This window comes from Siphateles boraxobius, unplaced genomic scaffold (genome assembly GCF_051911475.1).
Source record: "Siphateles boraxobius isolate OS27281-9 unplaced genomic scaffold, OSU_SipBor_1 13, whole genome shotgun sequence".
NCBI classification, from domain to species: domain Eukaryota; kingdom Metazoa; phylum Chordata; class Actinopteri; order Cypriniformes; family Leuciscidae; genus Siphateles; species Siphateles boraxobius.
Genome location: NW_027508733.1, coordinates 22,981,145 through 23,001,723, shown reverse-complemented (window position 1 = coordinate 23,001,723; position 20,579 = coordinate 22,981,145). Strand labels below are relative to the sequence as shown.

The 20,579-nt window shown below is 38.1% G+C and overlaps 1 protein-coding gene across 3 annotated transcripts in view; it reads left to right on the top strand.

The window, feature by feature from the left end:
• The window catches only part of nek7 (NIMA-related kinase 7), an 80,302-nt gene that overhangs the window by 23,332 nt on the left and 36,391 nt on the right, over nt 1–20,579 (top strand). For all 3 annotated transcript variants that reach the window (XM_077226658.1, XM_077226659.1, XM_077226657.1), the window contains 3 exons: nt 6,210–6,289; nt 12,071–12,208; nt 17,727–17,789. In XM_077226658.1, coding sequence (XP_077082773.1) covers nt 6,236–6,289; nt 12,071–12,208; nt 17,727–17,789 — 255 coding nt within the window. In that variant the 5' untranslated portion in view covers nt 6,210–6,235. The remainder of the gene's footprint in view (nt 1–6,209; nt 6,290–12,070; nt 12,209–17,726; nt 17,790–20,579) is intronic.

The window sequence follows — 20,579 nt, the reverse complement described above, 5'->3', positions numbered from 1 at the left end:
TTAATCTCCAAATTAATGTAGAGACAACTTAAAGACAGTATATTTTAAATACTTGTTTAATCTTTTATGAACGAAGGCCAGTATCACCGATACCAATACAGCTACTGATGTCTCATTTTAAACACTAATTATAGCCATTCAACATTGCAGTGTAATTGAAAGCTATCAATTTTTTACATTTATTTGGCTTAAAAAATATAACCGCTTTTAATTTAAGTGAACTGCAAACAATCCTCACATAAACCCATAATAAATGTCATATTTACATGTGCCCTTACCTGTCTAACAGTCTGCACTCCATAAATTATAGTGTGTGTGTGTGTGTGTGTATCATTAACATTATTCTTTAATTGAACTGTGTTAAATATCTTAATTGTCCACTTAGTCAGATAGTAGATCAAAAGTGCTTTTTGACAAGTTAAAATTCATAAATGGCATCGTTAAATAGCTGCATAATCAACAGGGCCACATCTTGAAACTTCAAACATGTCTTGAACTTCTCCGTGGCTCATGTTTCTTTTTCGGCACTGATTAAAATAAATGTGCAAATTTCGGTCTTTTTTAATTTCCAACTATTCCATCATTAATGATCAGCCTCACTGTCATAAAAAGGATTCTTATAATTATGGCCACTGCTTTAACTGTATTCACAGGCTCAAAGCGGCCTTTCATGTGCTGTTCACACCATTCTCTTCTACTGTTGGCTTTCCTTTCCTTCATGCACTTTTGAATTCATCTGCGTATGATCTGGTCTGCGTGAACACCTGTGAGGAAAGGCTAATTAAGGTCCAGAACCAGTTATCATCCAGACTCCTTGATCCAATCCTCCATCCTTTCTTGTTACTTCTTTCTTTTCCATGCATGAAAAAGAAGCCAAGAAACAGGGAATAAAGGACATATAGGGCAGCCTGCCATCACATGATCACTTAAGTTGCCCTGTTGTGCTTGCTAGGCTACCCATAGGTTGAGTTATGTCCACTTTTATTATTCTGGACATTGGAACACTGGGTGAATCTATTCTTTGATTAACTTTTCCTGCTTCAAAAAAAAAAAAGTAGTATGCAGTCCATGTGCACTTATTGGAAATTTGATATAGAATCTCTTCAGCCTCCAGGAGTTGATGCCTTGTAAAATTGCCAATTACTCATAATTTCCACATAACTAAAGATTGCATTGATTCATGATGGACACCCACGCACAATAAAGACTTCTTGCTTGTTCTCTTTTAGCATTTAAGGAAAGGGTTAGGAATGTTAGAAATGTTAACTGATATAAATCAACATATTTTAGTGGTGGTTGCTCATAAATGTAAAAATGAATAATGTTAATGTGCAAAATGTGTTGATAAAATCTATAATAATTTCTAGACTTGCAATGGCAGCAAGATTCCTCTAATTTTATTTTTGACCTTTTTGTTGAATTATTTTCATTGAACAATATGGAAAGTTCTGAAAGGGATTGTATTTTTATGGCCCATTTTTTCCTATTTCTGTTTTTTCAAAAATTTGTTCCGTATTATGTCAAATTGTAATACATTTCTGTCACGACTTCAAGTGCAACTAAACTTTCTCGCCTGCCTGAGTATGTGCAGTAGATGAAAGTATGCTGCTCATTCACACAAAGACATGCAGAAGCATCCAGAATTCATATTGAATGTAATATTTACAGCTTTTCCACATAGGCTAATTAAGTGTACAACCCGACTTTCTTTTGCGATTTAACCTTACCTCACGTAAACACAATACTTCGATCAAACTAGGGATGAAACTCATAGGCCTATTCGTAGTAACCATACTCACATTAAACTAAGTGGCGTATGTCAGTTTTGATATCAATAAACAGGCATATAATCACCTTAATCATATTATTACCGCTCTGACCAAAGTGTGCCTGTGCTCAGACGTAAAACCTCATGAATGAACTCTGTGACATTTATTCTGGATGTTTCCCTCTACTCCGAATCGCTAAACTCTGTCAACACAAATCGCTGCGCAGTCCATATCTTCATCCAGAGATGCAAAGAAAGAGATACAAGGTTGGCTAACCCAGTTACAGCAGCATTGCGATGTTCATCACGGCGCCGGATAAGCTTCCAATACGACCATAGAAATGTGTTTTGCATTCGATGTAAGTAGATTAAAACAGTGGCCGGTAACATGCCTACTGTATCTGACTTGTTCATGTGTATAATGGTGGTGTCATGTAAACATCTTACTGCGATTAAGTCCTTACTCTGATTATTGGAAATAATCACATTATCGGTGCACAGGTAAACGTAGTCAATGTTGGATTCAAACTTAAAATTTCTGGCACCTTGTCTCCATATGTAGAACCTCTAACCACCAAGCCACAGCTCTAACTATCTTTTTTATGTTAGTTATAATGAAAATGTAGCTTTCAATAATTTTAATGGAGTGAGTGAAGAAACAGATCAAAGTGTGAAGTCGTTCTATGCGATTATGCAGCAAAACTGACTTGCGTTGTTAGTCAGCTCCCAGGCCTGTTATCATGGCACGTAATGGCCCTTTTTGTCATTCTAAGCTATGTATAGCTTCTTAGTTGTTGCCGCGGCCTCTTTTCAGTATGTTCATTTTACAAGCAGTGCAGCTGTAAACCACGTGGATTAAACCACCGTAAATAGCCAGTGGAAAAAGCGCAGATGAATGTTTCTCTAGACAGTTGGGTGTTGTCGAAATGTGTTGCGTGAGGGTGTATGTCATCTCCAAAGCATGCGACTCCTGTAATCATTCTTGTTTGGGCGCTTTTGTGCTGATATCATGTGGCATTTTTAATTGATTCTGTTAATGAGAGTGTTGGCAAAAGGGCTGCAGATGGAAACTGCTGATGCCCTGAAGTCATTTTGACACGGAATAGGTCAATCAGAGAAGCTATGCTGCCAGCCTCAATCTGAACTGCTTGAAACTGAAGTAAAGCTAACCAACAATGAGAGCAACCCATCCCGTGATGACACTGGCAAATGCCAGTCAGACTCTGTACCAAAGGGGCAAAATTATATACACCTGCAGAGGGGATTATCAGCCATTAAACTCTGTCCGTCCGTCCGTCCGTCCGTCTGGATGGATGGATGGATGGTCCGTCTGGATGGATGGATGGATGGGTCCGTCCGTCCGTCCGTCAGGCCTGGGAGCTGACTAACAACACAAGTCAGTTTTGCTGCATAATCGCATAGATCCATCCATCCATCCATCCATCCATCCATCCATCCATCCATCCATCCATCCATCCATCCATCCATCCATCCATCCATCCATCCATCCATCCATCCATCCATCCATCCATCCATCCATCCATCCATCCATCCATCCATCCATCCATCCATCCATCCATCCATCCATCCATCCATCCATCCATCCATCCATCCATCCATCCATCCATCCATCCATCCATCCATCCATCCATCCATCCATCCATCCATCCATCCATCCATCCATCCATCCATCCATCCATCCATCCATCCATCCATCCATCCATCCATCCATCCATCCATCCATCCATCCATCCATCCATCCATCCATCCATCCATCCATCCATCCGGTTTAATCGTCGAAGCATTGGAATCTTACTATTTTTGTTTTATAATACAATCATTTTCTTCATGTCCTCCCCTGAAATGTCACTTTTACAAACAGTATTTCATGTTCACTTTAAAACTCAACTGTTCCTGTGTGATTGTATTTTGATTTGTTGGTCTGATCAATGGAATTGCGTAAAATAGTGTAAAAAAAAAATCGTAATAGGGAGATAATACATTGCCAACAGGAGCGTCCATTGACGACTATCTCAAACTGCTAATTTGTGCCCAGAATTATTCACCTTAATCGTAGTTTTGTAAAGGAAGAACTTAGAGTGTGTTTCATAAGTACCTTATTTTGAGGTGTGTTTAATTAATTTAAAAACGTACTCTTCCAATACTAATTACATACTCGTAGAGAGGCTGTTTAAATGTGTGGCTTTAACGACTATTTTTTTCCCCAGAGAGAATGCGTCACGCAAGCAGTTTCTACAATCCTTAATGGGGAGACAAATTTAGCTAAACTGCAAAAATGGCTAACAGAACCAAATCTCCGGTGGCAACAAACCCTGTCCTGCTTGCACTGCCACTCAAATCTCAGACGCGGGGTTGGTGCTTAATTAGTGTTATTAACCTTCAACAAACCGGGCTGATTTTATTTTGCCATGGTGACAGTTTCAGCTCTATTTCTCCGTTCACCGGCATGAGGTATTTTAATTGGCTCGAGCTCCTCGATCCACTCAGCCTTGACAACGCGGGGAGACGGACGTTCACCGCGGTGAGCGACATGTAAATGGCCTTTCTATGAAAGGAGTGTTTCTTTTTTTTGTGTGTAACCCCTCGCTCATATTCCTTCAGTACAGTGAGGACACGGCGAGCTCACCCGAGCTGCACGCCGCAGTGAAGTGACAACCGAGCAATCATTAAAAATTTTGATGGCTGCTGCACGCACAGGCCCATCTCCCGGCTTGATGTAAAGAAAAGTGCGCAGCCATCTTTTGTATTTGCTCTCTGTCACCGACGAGAGCTCAGGCCTAATTTATTCCTTCTCATCGTCGGCTCTGCAAAGACGACTCGTCTTCACTGTTTCTTACTTGCACATACGCTTTATTGTGCCCACATTAATGTGTCTGTAGGCTTTTGAGGAGCAGTAGACTCAACAAGCAGATATTAGGTTCTTTATGGGCGGTCGTTATTGAAGGTTTGGTTTTTGTGTGTAAAAATAATGAAGGAATCTTTGGGTTGACATTTATGGTTAACCTGTATGTTTTTTATTTAATTTTTATAATGTCCTAAAACGGATATTTACAGATCGGGATGACAGATATTATTTAATGATTCCAAATAACATGTAAATGGTTTTTTGAATTAAAATTGAATTTATTCAAAAATAAAAGTAACACATTTTGCTCAATACTCAGGCTAGACCACCACAGTATTTGAAAACAAATTGCTGTCAATTGGCTAATTTATATAAGTCACCTTTATTTATATAGCGCTTTACACAATACAGATGTTGCAGCTATACAATGATAACAGGAAAATGTCTTCAACAAAGCGGGCTGATTTTAACTACATACAGTTATCGGTAAATGTTGATAATTAAGGTTAAACAATTAATCTCTGAATGTGCATCAAGTGTGGGTCATAGTGTGGTCTGCTTAAAATGTGAGTTGAAAAAGATAAGTGGACAAGGTTAACTACATTTTTATGCTCATATTTCAAACATTTTAATTGGCAGGGTTATAACTGTTGCCAGCCTACACACTGAATTTGAAGGTCTACCTTCAGTTTTCACACCAAAAAAAGACTTGGGGTTTTAACTCTAAACAAAATTCTAAAAAAGAAGAATTTAAAACTAAATATATTTTGGTTTTGTAATGGAAATCAATTTTAAAAATAGCCCAACGATGGAATCCAATGGCATGGGCAAACGTATATTGCGTCTTTTACTTGCGCTTCAGTAAAATGTACGTAATTGGATAATTTAGTTTAAATTTCAAATAATTAGAACATTTAGTCTGTGATTAATAATTTAGATCTGTTTTAATGTGGTTATTTGATTATTCGCGTGTTCCCTGTGCAAAAACACCAAGCTCCACATAATCTACTGGAAGTGATTTCAGAAGAAAACAGAATAAGTCATATTATTATTTATCTGTATGCTAATTGAAGGATTTAGAGATCATGTAACTGATAATAATATTGAGTTTCACTGGTGGACCTGGTCCTGTACCTAGTAGCCTACATATTCTCGTTTTATACTGTAATTGTGGGTCTATAGTATTGTGACCACTGTATTTGGTTACACCCATTCAAAGAATATCTTTTTTTCCCCCAATAATTTCATCTGGCACTCGGAGAATGGGCTTCAAGTTTTAACATTTGATTTAACAATCAAATGAAGGGTCTCCAGTAGCGTGGCTCTTTGACAGGTCTCATTAACACAATGGGTGTTGTGTTCTCGTCGGATCGGGTTCCTCGTGCGAGGTGACGCAGGCCAGCCATTCCCGTGGAAGCTCGTGATTGTCAGAAGTGCTTCTCCGGACCTTAATTCTATTACCAGATTCACACGTCCACCTTCACTGGAGATTATCACACGGGGGGAGGGTTTGTTCCTGTAGCCGTGCCGGGAATGGTTGATGCATCTTATTTAGTTTGTTTGTTTCTTTCACAGGGGTGTAAGGGACTGCTGCTGTCAAGATGGACGCCCAATCACAAGGCCAGCAGCCGCCGGTGCCAGTGTTTCAGCCACAGGTTTGTGTTCTCTTGCACATAAACACAAACACACATACAGTCTAGCCAAACTTTCTTTTGTAATCTCATTATATAGCGGTTCTACAAAGTCACTTGAGTTTTTTTTTTTTTCGGCGTCTACCATCCTGACTCAACACCTGCTTGCTTAGCAGCATGAAGCACGAGCCTGTCGCCCTCTTCCACATTCACATCTGCCCCCTTCAAATCTCCCCGTGTCTGTCAATCCACCCGCAGAGAGACAGGCGGCGGTCTGCTCCGGCTGTCTCTCTGCGGTGCCGGGTGAGAGGTGATAATGAGATTCTACTCTCTGCACAAGCAACGTTTCCTGCACACAGGAGCCATCATGTGTTTCCAGTGCCAGAGACAGAGGTGTTGGAAATCTGCTGCTTTTAGCAGTCTTTTGCTCTCTCTTCCTCGTTCTCTCTCTTAATCTCTCTTTTGTCGTACTTCCTTTTCACACGCCCAGACTAATTTCCTCCAATCATCTGACACCATTATTTTTGTTCGCTTATTAATGACTGGCAATACAAGCTTTCTGAACAGCAGTATCTTTCTTGTGCGTGTAAATCATTCATTAAACTTTTTTATCCTCACTAAATGGATATTTAGAAGATTTGGATTAGATTAGAACTTTTAAAAGTAAAATGTGCCTTGTCAGAGACATTCCGGTTTTGGTCATTTGTAAAAACATCTTCATCTTGTGAATTCTTACATCATTATTGTTTATGGACATATATTTTTAGTATTGCGTAATTATTAATATCGGGTGTTGTTAATGGAAAACAAAACAGTATTGAAATATTACTGTTGGTAAGTTACTGCTCATTCTTGTTTATACTGTAAGTTGTAGATGATTGACAAAATGTATTTTGGGTTTCCCTTATCTGGAGAGAATTTCAAAAAAGAAGTCCTGTGTTTTTCCAAGCTTGTTATTGTTAAAAGTCCCTCTTAATTCAAAAATTAAGACATTCTTCTTTTTTACGGTTTCATTGAATAATCAATTGCTAGACTTACCATGAGCATTCTGTTCAAACTAACATTAAATATCTTGAAAACTTTGATTTATATTTGAATTAGACCACCAGTTAACCAGTCGACATATATTGAATTTTATGGATACCAATAGGTAAGGTAAGGGAAAAGCTGAATCCAAAAGGTTTTAAAATAAATGTTGAATGTGCATAAATCAATTTTTTGGGATGGTTTCAGCCCAGACATAGAGACTACAGGAGTCCGAAATGTATTAAATCAGTTTTTAAAAACTGGTTCTTGGGTATTTGGGGGATTTTTGGTTGCAAGTTGCTTCTGGGATTTCATACATTCTAGGCTCCTATACTCTCTCAAACATACTTGGCCTATTTAAAAACGCATTGGCCGATAAATTGGAATTCGGCTTTTTTGACCTTGATCATAATGATCGGTCTTATTTTACAAAATATTGTCGAGTACAGCTGAGGGTGAAAACTTAAGGCCCGCTGTCATCAATAAACAAATGAGACATTTGACATTAATTTGAAGGCAACACTCAAGGTAAGTCTGGCTACGGATTACACCGTGACAGCTTAAGAGAATGACTTTTACAAGACTCGCAACAAGCATTCAAGTTCAGCTCATATTCCCTTGAAAAAAAAAACAAGCGGAAATGCTGAATTGTGAATGCAATCACGCATATGATATCATATCTTAAAGTCCCCAAGGTTTGATGGATATGCATAGGATATGCCGGATGAGTCGGTAAGGCGTGCATATTTGATGGCACATTTGCTCTCAGAGCGAGTGGGAGGGCGAGATCTTCAGATCCGATTTTAATCGTCACGGCGGATTTTTCGACGAAGCAAAATCTCCTTGTAAAGCAAGGGCTTTAAATACTGGAGCAGATTGAAGAGGAGCGGGGCGAAGAAGGTATAAATATTGCATGGGCCGGGCCTGGAGAGAGACGTTGATGAAAAGGATGTGAACAGGATCTCCTGCCTTGTTCCCCCCACCGCGAAGATCCCCCCTCCAGCACCCGCCAACCAACCAACACTACCACCACCACTGCTACTCCACCACCTCTTCAGCGCTTCGGTTGTCCTTTCCTTGGCAGCCGCTGGCAGTGTTGTGCTGTCAGCTCACACCTAGTCTCCACGCTGCTGCCGCCCCGTCCTCCGTCATTCTCCTCCTCCTCCTATCTCGCATCCCCTGTCATACGGCTGCATGTCTGCATTTCTCTTTTTACATTCGTGTCACCAGTGGCCAACCCTCCATCGTTTGCTGTTGCTCCTGTGATGTGTTGTCCCTTTGAGTCATTTACCCAGCATGCTTTGCTTCATCTTCCGTCTTCTCTGACCTTTTTTTATTTATTTAACCGAAACGATGGATCTAAAGGCCCATTCACACAAAGAATATCTATTTTAGTATCCACACCAATGCACGGTAATATTATATTTATTATCAATGTGCTATAGTTTTGTCGTTTTTAAATGCTTGAGCTCTTTAAAGCAGGACGAATTCTTTGCTACTGTTTATATCGTTCATCATCTGGAAAAAAATAATTCTGAAAGTCATACCAACTATAATTTCTCTGTGCTGTTATCGCTACAGTTGTGGTATTCACAACTATAGGACTTCCCTGATCTTCCCTATTCTCATAGAATTCAAATTTTTTTGTCAGATAATTCTATTCTCATAAAATTAGTACGATTCGTTAAAACTTTATAGTTATTGTTATTGGTATAGTCATCATCCTTGAAGTGAAAGGTGCGATACTGTTTACTGTTGTTTAGCTAAATTTTGTGAGCATAATACAGTCATTTCAATAGGAATCAGCGTGATTTTGGGAGTTTTGTGTGAGGATGGAAAAGTTCTCCTCGCAGATTTCACTTATGTTCAAGTTGGTCACATGAATTTTCCGTACTGAGAGAGAAAGCAGTTTGGTTTGACAGTGACTTCAGTGTGAGTTATGCTTTATACATTGCTACGCTACTGACAATAGACTGGCCTTTTTTTTTCCTGCAAAATTTGGCTGACATTTCATTTCCATCGAATGTGACTATCCTAATGGAAAGCGTTGCATAAAAGTTGTTCAGCATCCCAATTCAAGGCATCCTTGGCCCCTTACCTCCCACCTCTGTGTGTTATTTTTGTTTTCTCCACTTCCTGCAGAGCGGCAACAAGGCCTTTGAGCTCTCGCGCCTCCTGCAAGCTGCAATCTGTACAAACCGCGTCACGCCGCTGTCGAGTGACCCCGTCGGTCGTGGAGATCCTCGGCTGCTGCGGTTCATCTCTTGTCAGCTCAGTGCTCTAAATTGTGTGACAGCGCAAAGCCATGGATGAGACAAGCTGTCAGTCAGGGCGCCCCTGCTGCCCTTTGAAGGCGAGGCCAGGGGGCAGAAAGGTGCCGCAAATGGCCTGTGAAGTTTACATACACTGCCCACTGCTAAACAGATTACCTCTAATGAAGTGTCTGGAGCTCAGGCCGCGTCAGGCCTAATCCTGGCTGGCAGTGCGTCCCTTCGGCTGCCAAAAAAGCCGCCACCCTCTGGCCTCCTCCCGCCGCTATGCCGGCCTCCCCGGCGCTGGGAGGTGCCCATCGTTAATCAGGCCAGACAGTGCGCGAGCTGACATGCAAATGTAGGTCATTGCATATGTAAATGTGTGATTAGCGAGCCGCATGCCAGAACACATTAGCTCGACTTTGCTCTCAGCATGCGCTTGTCATGCCGCTTTAGAGGCTCATGCTAACATTTGTCAAGCGACCATGTGGGGAGTGAAAGCAATGCCTTGCCCCTCTGCGGACCATCCGCTGCTGACCAAATCAACACGATGTGTATGCATCATCTATGGGGCAATGACATATAAGAGTGTCTAGAATAAAGAATAGGAAAATCTACATAAAAACATGTCAAGTTGTGTGCTCTGTGTATACATGTTGGATTCATATGGTTTTGAAAATTATACTACTTTCATGAAAAGTTAGTGTAACTAATAAGTAAAAAAAATTTTTAACTGTGTGTGTGTACATGTGTGTGTATATATATATATATATATATATATATATATATATATATATATATATATATTATGTGTGTGTGTGTATGTAGGTAAACATTTTTTAAATTGCCTTTTTCGTGAGAGGCACCACTTGAAATAACCTTGACACATCATAATTCATCTGATATTTTAAGCGAGTCGACTCTTTTACCCCCACAGTCACGAGGGTCTGCAGGGTTAGCATTGTTTACATATCTATTATTTTGAATGACCATTTATTACATTTTTTCAGTTTGTTTATCATTTAGATTTTTACATTTTTATAATTTTTTTTACATTTCTATTTAGCGTCAATTATTTCCATTTTAATTTTTTTATAGTACTTTAACTTATTTTATTTAAGTTAGATCACCCTGTTTTCCCCCCCTAGATAAACATGAACTTTCCATCTTGCTATTGTTTAAATAATAATTTTTTTCCATTAACCTCTCTGGATTTGTCATAAATAACTAAATGTTGCCAAGAAACCTGATGTCTTTTATATTAGCTTGATATTGTTACATTTAGTCAGATCCAGCTTTCTCTCTTCACTGTGATGCAGAAAAGAGAGCGCTTCTTCTGCTGCACCAGATGTGTCCCTGGAAGAAGGGGCTGAGAGCGTGTTGTCACATGGAAAAACAAGCTACCTCAGTGTGTTAATTGGATGGGGCAATTCTTTGGCTCACACCTTTTTTTTCCCCTTAAAGCTGTCAAGTTAGAAAACAATGAAATTCTTAAATTGGTCGCCCCTTGATCTACATCCACCCCTCCGGCATCTAGTCTAGTTGCAGTGCTTCCTCCAACTCATTTATTTCAGTTCAACCTGTTATATATATCAGACAGTTTTACACAATAATGTTGATGGATTTGACAGATCGTCCAAGTTTTCTTGTATTGTAAGAAAGACACTGATGCCGTTCACATTGAGCTGTCATTTGTTGCCATGACTGAATATCTTAATGGATGAACATTTCAGAGAGTTGTGTGAAGCTTAAGCTTAACTTGGAACCATAATATAAAAATGCATGCCAAGACTATAAATAAAAGAGATTTCATTTGTTTACAAGACTACAATTGTGTCATCCTTCCCCTACCGTTTCCATCTTCACAATATAATTTGCCTTCAAGGCCATCTTATGGCCAGTTTTGGGTAGTTCGCCATGACATGACATTGTGTTCCACTATCTGTCACCTCCAGTTGCCAGAACGTTTGCGGGATTAAAGTTTACACTCAAAAAGCCTCTAAAGGTCAGAGTGTTAATTAAATAATTAATTTATTTGCTCAAGCCATCTCCGAGGGGCTAATTCTGGGTTTTGTTTAGATTTTTAATTTTAGAGCACAAGTGTCAAGGCGCCGCACGAATTCTTGGGAAGAGCACTCGGGGCGGTTTGTCACTAACTGGTCCAGCATAAGTCACTTCAGAAGTAGGGATGTCACCACTCGCCTGATTTGTCCAGACAGTATACGGCAAAGATTCATACGGCGTTTTGGATTCAACGTGGATGGTTAATGTTGATTCGTTCCCACACTCTCTTGCCCTGACATATCGCCCTAATGACACCTATCCCGATGCCCTCGAGAGTTTTCCTACATCTCTTGGCATATAAACTAAAACAATCACGGAGTTTGGCTAGCAATGGCCGATCTGTGGGGACATGTTTGTTTTGTCAAGACAATTGGAAAAGCACAAAACAAAAGCTGTCTGATGTTCATTTGATGTTCATTTCTCTTTCTTGAAATGTACTTATTATTTTGTGCTTCATTTCCAGAAAATCCAACAGGATATGGGCTATAACAATTTAGCCAATTTTGCCATTATAAAGAAGATCGGAAGGGGACAGTTCAGCGAAGTTTATCGAGCTACGTACACACAAGACCAAACTCCAGTAGCTTTGAAAAAAGTGCAGGTAAGAACTTCCTTTTGTCATGTAATGTCTTTATGCCCTCAAACAAAGAGTCCAATTCTCACTATTCTAGTTGCTTATTAACAGCACATATTCTGCCTTATTCTGCATGACCATATTCTACATCCCTTAATGTTTGCAATTAGGTTTTTAGTGTATGTTTTAAGTTGGTAAATCATAGCCCTGGCATTATAGCTAAATATATTAGGTATTTTTAGCAAAATGCGTTTTTATGTTATATTTATTATATATGCGTTTCATCCATTTTACAGCATCTCTTAATATTGCTCTGATATGACTTGAAATAACCTTAAAATGTCCCTTAAGACATTTAACATTGTGAAATGTCTATTTTATTTAAGTTTACATTGTTAGATATTATTATTGGGGTTAAATATCTACATTATAATGACTTGAACCAATTTGGTTAATTACATACACATAACATTGATAATATTACAAATGAATAATGTTAAGTGTAAATAAGTTTTGAGAAAAACTATTGGCAGTTTTCTGTTGCGACATTAACAATGTTGTTTAACCCTTCGGTACTGTTCACATGTTGGTCAAAAATGACTGATTTATGTATATATGTAAAATATATATATCAATTTTTTAAAGAAAAATTATATTTATTTAGTAGTTATAATCCATTTATTCACTTTTTGAGCATAGACTTGAAAATAAAATTTCCTACTTTAGCGTTCACAAATCTTGAATGCTTTGGAGCACAAACTTCAGTTTGGTCTGTTTTTAAAGACTGTAATCGGCAGTTTATTGATGAAGTGAAGTTTTAAAAAACGATATACCGAAACGAATACCATTTTTAACTTTTATAGGAAATTATATTTTCCAAAACACGTTTTACTCTAAAACTGAGAAAATCAAAGCCATTAATCTAAACAAGCTGTGTTCCAAATTTCAGGTTGATATCTCAAAAAATTTGCTTTCACTAAGAATTTGTTTGGGCGCAGTACCAAACATTTTCTCTAAGATGAAATTCCTCTCCCATTCTCTCCATTTTTGGACCGTCAACTGTACAAGTGTGACTTTTTTTAGGACCATTTAAAGGGGTGGTAAAACACGATTTCACTTTTCTAACTTTAGCTAGTGTGTAATGTTGCTGTTTGAGCATAAACAACATCTGCAAAGTTACAGTGCTCAAAATTCAAAGCAAAGGGAGATATTTGCTTTTAAAGAAATCAATTTTTAAGGACTACAGCAAACAGTCGGTAGGGATTACAAAACATTCCTCCAGGGTTGCTGACATCACTAAACCCTCCTCCGAGAATACTAAATAAGGGGTGCAAGGCCATTTTATATTGCTTTGGAGAAGAGTTGTTGTGGTATAATAGGCTGTTTTTGCCGCAATGCCGTCGAAACGCTGTTATTTTCATCCGGATTGCAGGTCCACTTTGTTCAGCCTTCCTAGGACTCGGGGGAGTTAGGGATCTCAATGGTTAAAATTTATTTTTAACTCAGTCCCTTATAATAATTATTACTCAAATCTCGCTCTCTGTGCTGCACACGGAGGAAAGCTTCTACAATCTTCGCGAGTTCAATGCAGGATTCGCACAACGGCTTGTCCTGAAAGATGGAGCAATTCCAACTTTAAGAACAGAAGGCGGGCCACAACCTGTATTTTTCGTCTATGTGTTTTCCTGTAATAGTTCGCATTGTTAATTGTACCTTGTAACAAGGAAGTAAACAAATGACAACGCTGTTTGGCTCTGCCAACCAGTTTGTTAAATGCTCATTCATACTTAACGTTATCCGACAAACACCTAACGTTACAAATTTTTTTTTAATCTCAACAGCGAACTTGGAATTAGTGTTAATTATTCTTTGATTAGAGCTTTTATGTTTATCTACATGCTTGTTTATCTACAGGCATGCTAAACATGGTTCTGTGTTTGATTTGGCAGCCGATGTTTAGTGTTCGTTTTGGGTTAATAGTTCTGTCGACAGATATTTGTCTACAATCGTTCTAAAAATACAAAAGTAACGGTGGCATACAGTCAGAAACGATCACTATAAATCCGCAGTCTTTACTCAAAAAATTCCCTTTGGGGACTGTAGTATAATTTGTTAGAACGATTATATGAAATTCTTGTTTATGAAGCTTATTTTTTGTAATACTATAATAATTAGTACAATTAAATAACAGTATATCTAAAAAGTAATGAGACAACAACAACAACAACAAAAAAACAAACCTTTCTGAAGTGTCATTTAACAGCCGTTCTTGAACAGGTTCTGCTAGATCACCTTCGCTAACATTCTCTGGGTCCGATTGGTTTTATTGACGCAATTGTTTATAATAAACCAAAGTACCGGTAAAGGTAAGGGGCGTCACGTTTCAGAAAAACGTGCACTAGGCGGTTAGCGAATCACAACACACTGGGCCAGCTAACCAATCTGAGTCCATTGCGTATTTTTGAGGGACTGGCTTCATCGAACCCGGAAACCATCAGACCGTTTTTACAAGGAGGGACAGAGCAGTGTAGAATAAAGGTAAAATATATGAAAAAAATGCAATTTTTTAAAAACGAAGCATGAACACATGTTACAATGCACCCCACAAACACAATCAAGCCTTTGAAAAAATGTGTTTTACCATCCCTTTAACCTTTTTGAATAGTGTCCATGATTTTTTTTTTTTTCACACAGTAAGTTCCAAAACCTTTACCAAAGGTTACCTTTATTTCGTACCATCCCAAAACCCCAAAATGTTTAGGTAAAAAATAACCGAACAGCACCAGAGAGGGTTAAGTGTATGCAATAAAATCATTGCAAATAAATCTATTAAAATAATAGGTATGCTGTCCGTCCAGTCATAGTAAATGATGAAGTGTGAATCTAAAGGTTGATTGTAGTCCATTTATCTTGATGAACAAGATTTGTTCATCTGAAGTGATATACAAATACTTTAAATGCACTTTTTTTTTTTACAATGCGTAATTCCAAATGAAGCGACTTTAATCCAAAGCCTTCAGTACATTTGCTCAAATTTCATTTGAACAGAAGCAGGCATCTGATTGGCTCTTTTGCTGATAATCACGATTGAATGCGTTTCTTTTCTTGCCATGAACATATTCACAGACACAGCCAGCTCAAAACACAGTTTCCTGTGGATGTGCAAAGCAGACGTGCTGGAAGAAATAATTGGCAAGCTCTCGATTAAAAAGATCGCAGCCCGGATACCACCGCTTCTGCTTTCCTAACACACACACACACACACACACACAGCACCTCCACCACAGTGGTCGTCTCCCTCACTACCACTGACTTTATTAATGCTAATGATGAGCTGAGAAAGAATTGGTATTTTTGTATATGCCATTATAAAATGACAGGTAGTAACACACTTAACTCTGCGAATATATCCCATAATGCAGTTCATCCATGCAGTACTGCCACTTGTTGTGTTCTTATAGTAGATGGATATATTGACTTAATTCAAGCTTTCTTTAAAACACATTTAGAGCTGCTGAAACGTAATATTTCTTACATATTGCAATGCAAACTTCAATGAACTTCACTATGATTTGTGGTTCAGAACTTGTCAGGGTGGAAGTCCACTATGGGCAACATTTCCACCTTTTGTGATTAGGATAATGAATATACGTGATGTTTCCTGATGCAAATATTGTGCAATCCTGATTGCATGAATAAAGAATGTAATATTTGCTTCAGGACTAATTTTTACTCTTTAAGCTTGAAAGTTTTGGTTTGATTTTAAACTTTTGGCCTTGATGTTAACATTTCTGTTTGCAGTTTACACTATGTGCTTTATCATAATCAGGACAGACATGATCAAACCAGTGTTTAACAGATACATCTAACATACTGTCAGGATTATCAGCTTTTGATTTTGTAAAACAAGATTGTTTGTGCTGTTTTAGAATAAGTTAGGGGCCGTTCACACAGAACTCATCTTTGCGTCTAAAAACGCTCAGGATTGTTTTGTTTTTTTAAGCGCAGACCGCGAGGGTATCGACATGTCTTTTTGAGACATGATGCAATAACGGAAATAACAGAAATAAAACAGTTGCCATGCCAACTTGCTACTGTAAACAAACGCTTGGCCTGCCTCCGGGGTCTTCTGATTGGTCCACTGTTTTGGAACTGACATTGATGAGTGGCGCTCAAATGCGAGATTCTGCAAAAGACGCAAGAGCAACGATTAGACTTTACATAAAAAAAAAAACAATGGAAAAGTAGGGCATTGGAATGGAAAATGCTTTCTGTGTGAACAGAAATGATAAGAGATAATGTACAGTCAGCTGGTGATTATCGCAACATAAATTGTTATTAGGATGGCGTTTAAATTTTTTTTAATTTAAATAAATATGTATGTATTTGTATTTTACATAAACAAAATATTTATTATATTAATAGTAAATAAACAAATAAGTTAATACTAATAAATTAGTTAATACAAATAGTTAAAGATAAATACATTAGTAGGTAATTAAATATAAATTATGATAATTAAATATGAATAAAAATATATATTCATAAATGCTAATAAATATGTTTGTATTTGTATTTTACATAAACAAAATATTTAATATATTAATAGTAAAACAAATAAGTTAATACTAATAAATTAGTTAATACAAATATTTAAAGATAAATACATTAGTAGGTAATTAAATATAAATTATGATAATTAAATATGAATAAAAAGATATATTAATAAATACTAATAAATATGTATTTGTATTTTACATAAACAAAATATTTTATATATTAATAGTAAATAAACAAATAAGTTAATACTAATAAATTATTTAATACAAATATTTAAAGATAAATACATTAGTAGGTAATTAAATATAAATTATGATAATTAAATATGACTAAAAAGATATATTAATAAATACTAATAAATAAATTAGTTAATACAAATCAATCAATAAAAGATAAATAGATGCATTATTTTAGTGGTTAGAAAATAACGAAAAATTAAAAGATAAATAAATGAATATGGGTAAATGCATAAATCGACAAATATAGTAATTAATACTAATAATGATGTAATAATCAAATGTAATAATGAATACATTTGCTTAAAAGATAAAAGCATTCATTAATGTGAAAATGTGAAGTGATATGACAGCCATGAAACAATCACAAATAAACTGTATAGCGGTTATTATGCAAAAATATTTGACTGCCAAATGCTGTAACTGACCAATCAAAATAAAGTATATTAAAGAAACATGGTAATAAAAATTGGATGAACTAAAAATGAACTCCCATCTTCTTAACAGTTCTCCAGACCATAAACACAGGTGAATATATGAAAACTGGTATGCTTGAGGCAGGAGGGGTGTAGATGTGGTGGGGCAGAAGCTTGGGGGTCCTCGGTTTCAGTGTGACGTACCCCCTCCTCCTTGCCCTACCACCCTGTACCAGTAACATTTTTTTTTACTTGTTTTTTTTCTTTTTCCATCTTTATGCCATAACACTCTTTCTCCTTCCTCTTTCTCTCTCCCGTTTGATCTTTTGATAGATATTCGACTTGATGGATGCCAAAGCTCGGCAAGATTGCATCAAAGAAATAGATCTCCTGAAGGTAAGAAACCAGAGAAGAGAGAGACCGACACCATGTGCCGCTATTAGGATCTCTAAAGGTGCCTCTGCCGAGACCCGATACCAGAGAAACATGGGGAGAGAGAGAGAAAGAGATTCAGAGACAGAAAACAATTGATCTGGATTAGACCTTCAGCTCTTTCTATCCGTCTCTCCCTCTTCCTCGTTCTCCCCTCTCTTTCTGTTTAGGCAAGTGCAAAACACGGTCCTCTTTGTGTCGTTCCTCCAGGCCAAGATTGACACTTTTTCTTTTTTTTCTTTGCAGTGCCACAAAATACAGGTTTTATCTCGGTCTGCGGGGCTTTTTTTCTGGCTAGCAATTTTTGACTTTTATCCATTTTATTTATTTATTTATTTATTTGTTTGTTTATTTAAGATTTTTACATTCCCCTGCTAACATTTTGATTGCCCACAAAGCCAATATGTGATATATATATACATTAGATGGTATTTAATTTATTTTACATCATATTATATTTTAATTAGCAAAATATTTAAACAAAAAAGAAAATTTTTATTTATTTTTCAATCACTAGTTACATTGAGGATGAAGGTAACACTACAACATAAAGGAAATTTCGCACATTCTCCCATGAATCTTTTGATGTTTCTTAATCTCTTTTTCTTTGTAAATCGTTTGTCGTTCATCAAACCACCTTAAACAGGCTACAGCTCACAGTAGCATAAGCACTAACGAAAGTTCATGACAACACCAATAAGAGCTGATGTCTAGCTGATCTGAGGTGTCTGGCTTCTCTCTTCTCTGTTGTGTTTTTGTAGCAGTTGTCGGATAAGCCTTCCCTTAAAACACACACACACACACACACACACACACACACACACACACACACACACACACACACACACACACACACACACACACACACACACAGAATTCTCTGTGTTGTCATGTTAACTGCTTCAGCTCCGATTGCCGTCCATTGCCAGTTCTCGCTCCATCTCCGTCTGTACGCATCTTCCTTGAGACAGCATAATGGCTTCCTTTTTCGCCCTGCTGCTTTATGTTCTTGCTCTTTTGTATATACAGTAATAATCAGACAAAAAGTGACCCGAAGTCATTACTTTTCTACAAGAGATGATGAATTGTGTTGACTGTGATGTGGGAATCCAACTAAAAAGTTGAAAGAATTTTATGCCTCAAATGAGCATAAAGGGTTTGTCTTTACCCACATACTTGGAATATCATTGATTTTTGAATGATTTTTGTGGCAACTGAAAGTACAGTGACCTGGCAACCTCCAGCGATAAAATCGATATGAAAGAACAAGGTAGAAAGAAGCAAGTTGGCACTTTCAGGCCCCCTGAGATGCCTCCATTCCTACGGGAGGTGGCGGGTGAAGAGGTCATGTAGCTGGCGAAGGTGACAGAGTTCACCGTTACGCTCCTTAACAACACTTTGCCAACCGAATGCGCTGGGGTCAGAGGCTGCTGCAACACTGGCCTCATTCCTGGTCTTCCGATCATGTTCTTCCTCCTCTTCCTGTCTCTCAATCGCCCCTTTTTTTGTCTCCTTTACACAATCATTTCTACTCCACTGCTAATGAATTCAGTCGTTATAACCAGCTCACCTCAAGCCGCTAATAAGCCGTTTGCGTGGAACACAGACTCATGCCTTCTACCTCAGTGGACAAAGCTGGGGGAAAATACGAAAGAGTCGCAAATCAAAATAATGAGGGAGAACGGCGTGAGCAGCCCCTCCCAGAAGTATCTGTCTATTTGTTTTTTTGTCACTTTTTAGACCCTCCCGTTTCAAATTGTAAACAAAATTACGCTGTTATGCGGAAATTGTTTTGCTTTCTACGTTTTTTTCTTTTCCCCGACAGAAAGCGCGAAGGATTCTGACATGCTTGTACCCTTTCCCATTTCGTAACCATCCTCACTTGGTTTCCTGTAATGGATCAATACAGTAATCAATTTGAAGCACAAACCCTCAATTATATTAGCATTCCGACTCATGAGGAATCACTGGGATTGCGAAACCCCTTGCAGAACCCACAAGTGTGAGTTGGCATAATATAATTGCCACTGTAATCTGCCTCGTCGTAAACAGAGGGTTGGCTTAATATTGTTCCCAACGGAAAACGAGAGTGAAATTACAGCGTTTAACCTGATTAAAGTCAACATCGTGCTGCGTTTCATGTCCGCCACATTAGATGTGCCAGCTAAGGGGAAGCAAGAATGGGAATGACACCGCCGGCTGCACTCGCTGCAGCTGTGTGATCCAAAAATACATCTAACGAAAGTCACAGGATGGCGACAGAGGCGCACACGTCCTCCCCTATATCAGCGCGGGGCATGAACATTTCTTTAATAACCCCCTCTGCTGTGTCACAGCGCGTTGCGGGGCCCGGCACCCTCCCGTTCGCGAGGGCCTTTGCCTGTCTCGCTTCTCATTGATACACTTGTTTCCTTTTATTTTCCACCCCCAGTCATCTTCAGCGCTACGAACCGATCGCTACTCTTCTACTCATTGACCAACCAACAGGAAACAAGGAAAAGCTGATGGCTTGGGCTGGGGGGGATCATGCCGTTCTGCCATGCACTGCTGCTGTCTGGCCTCTAATGTTAACATCAGCCATAGGACTCAATATGTTAGTTTTCTTCTGTTTATTTGCCTTGTTTGCTAAGGCAAGCATCAGTTTTACTGTAGCTCATACTTAAAGGATGTATTAGTATTAAACTTTGGAAGTGAATGATACCTTAAAGCATGTGGCTTGAGGTGTGCTATATGTCTGATATATAGATTTTCATT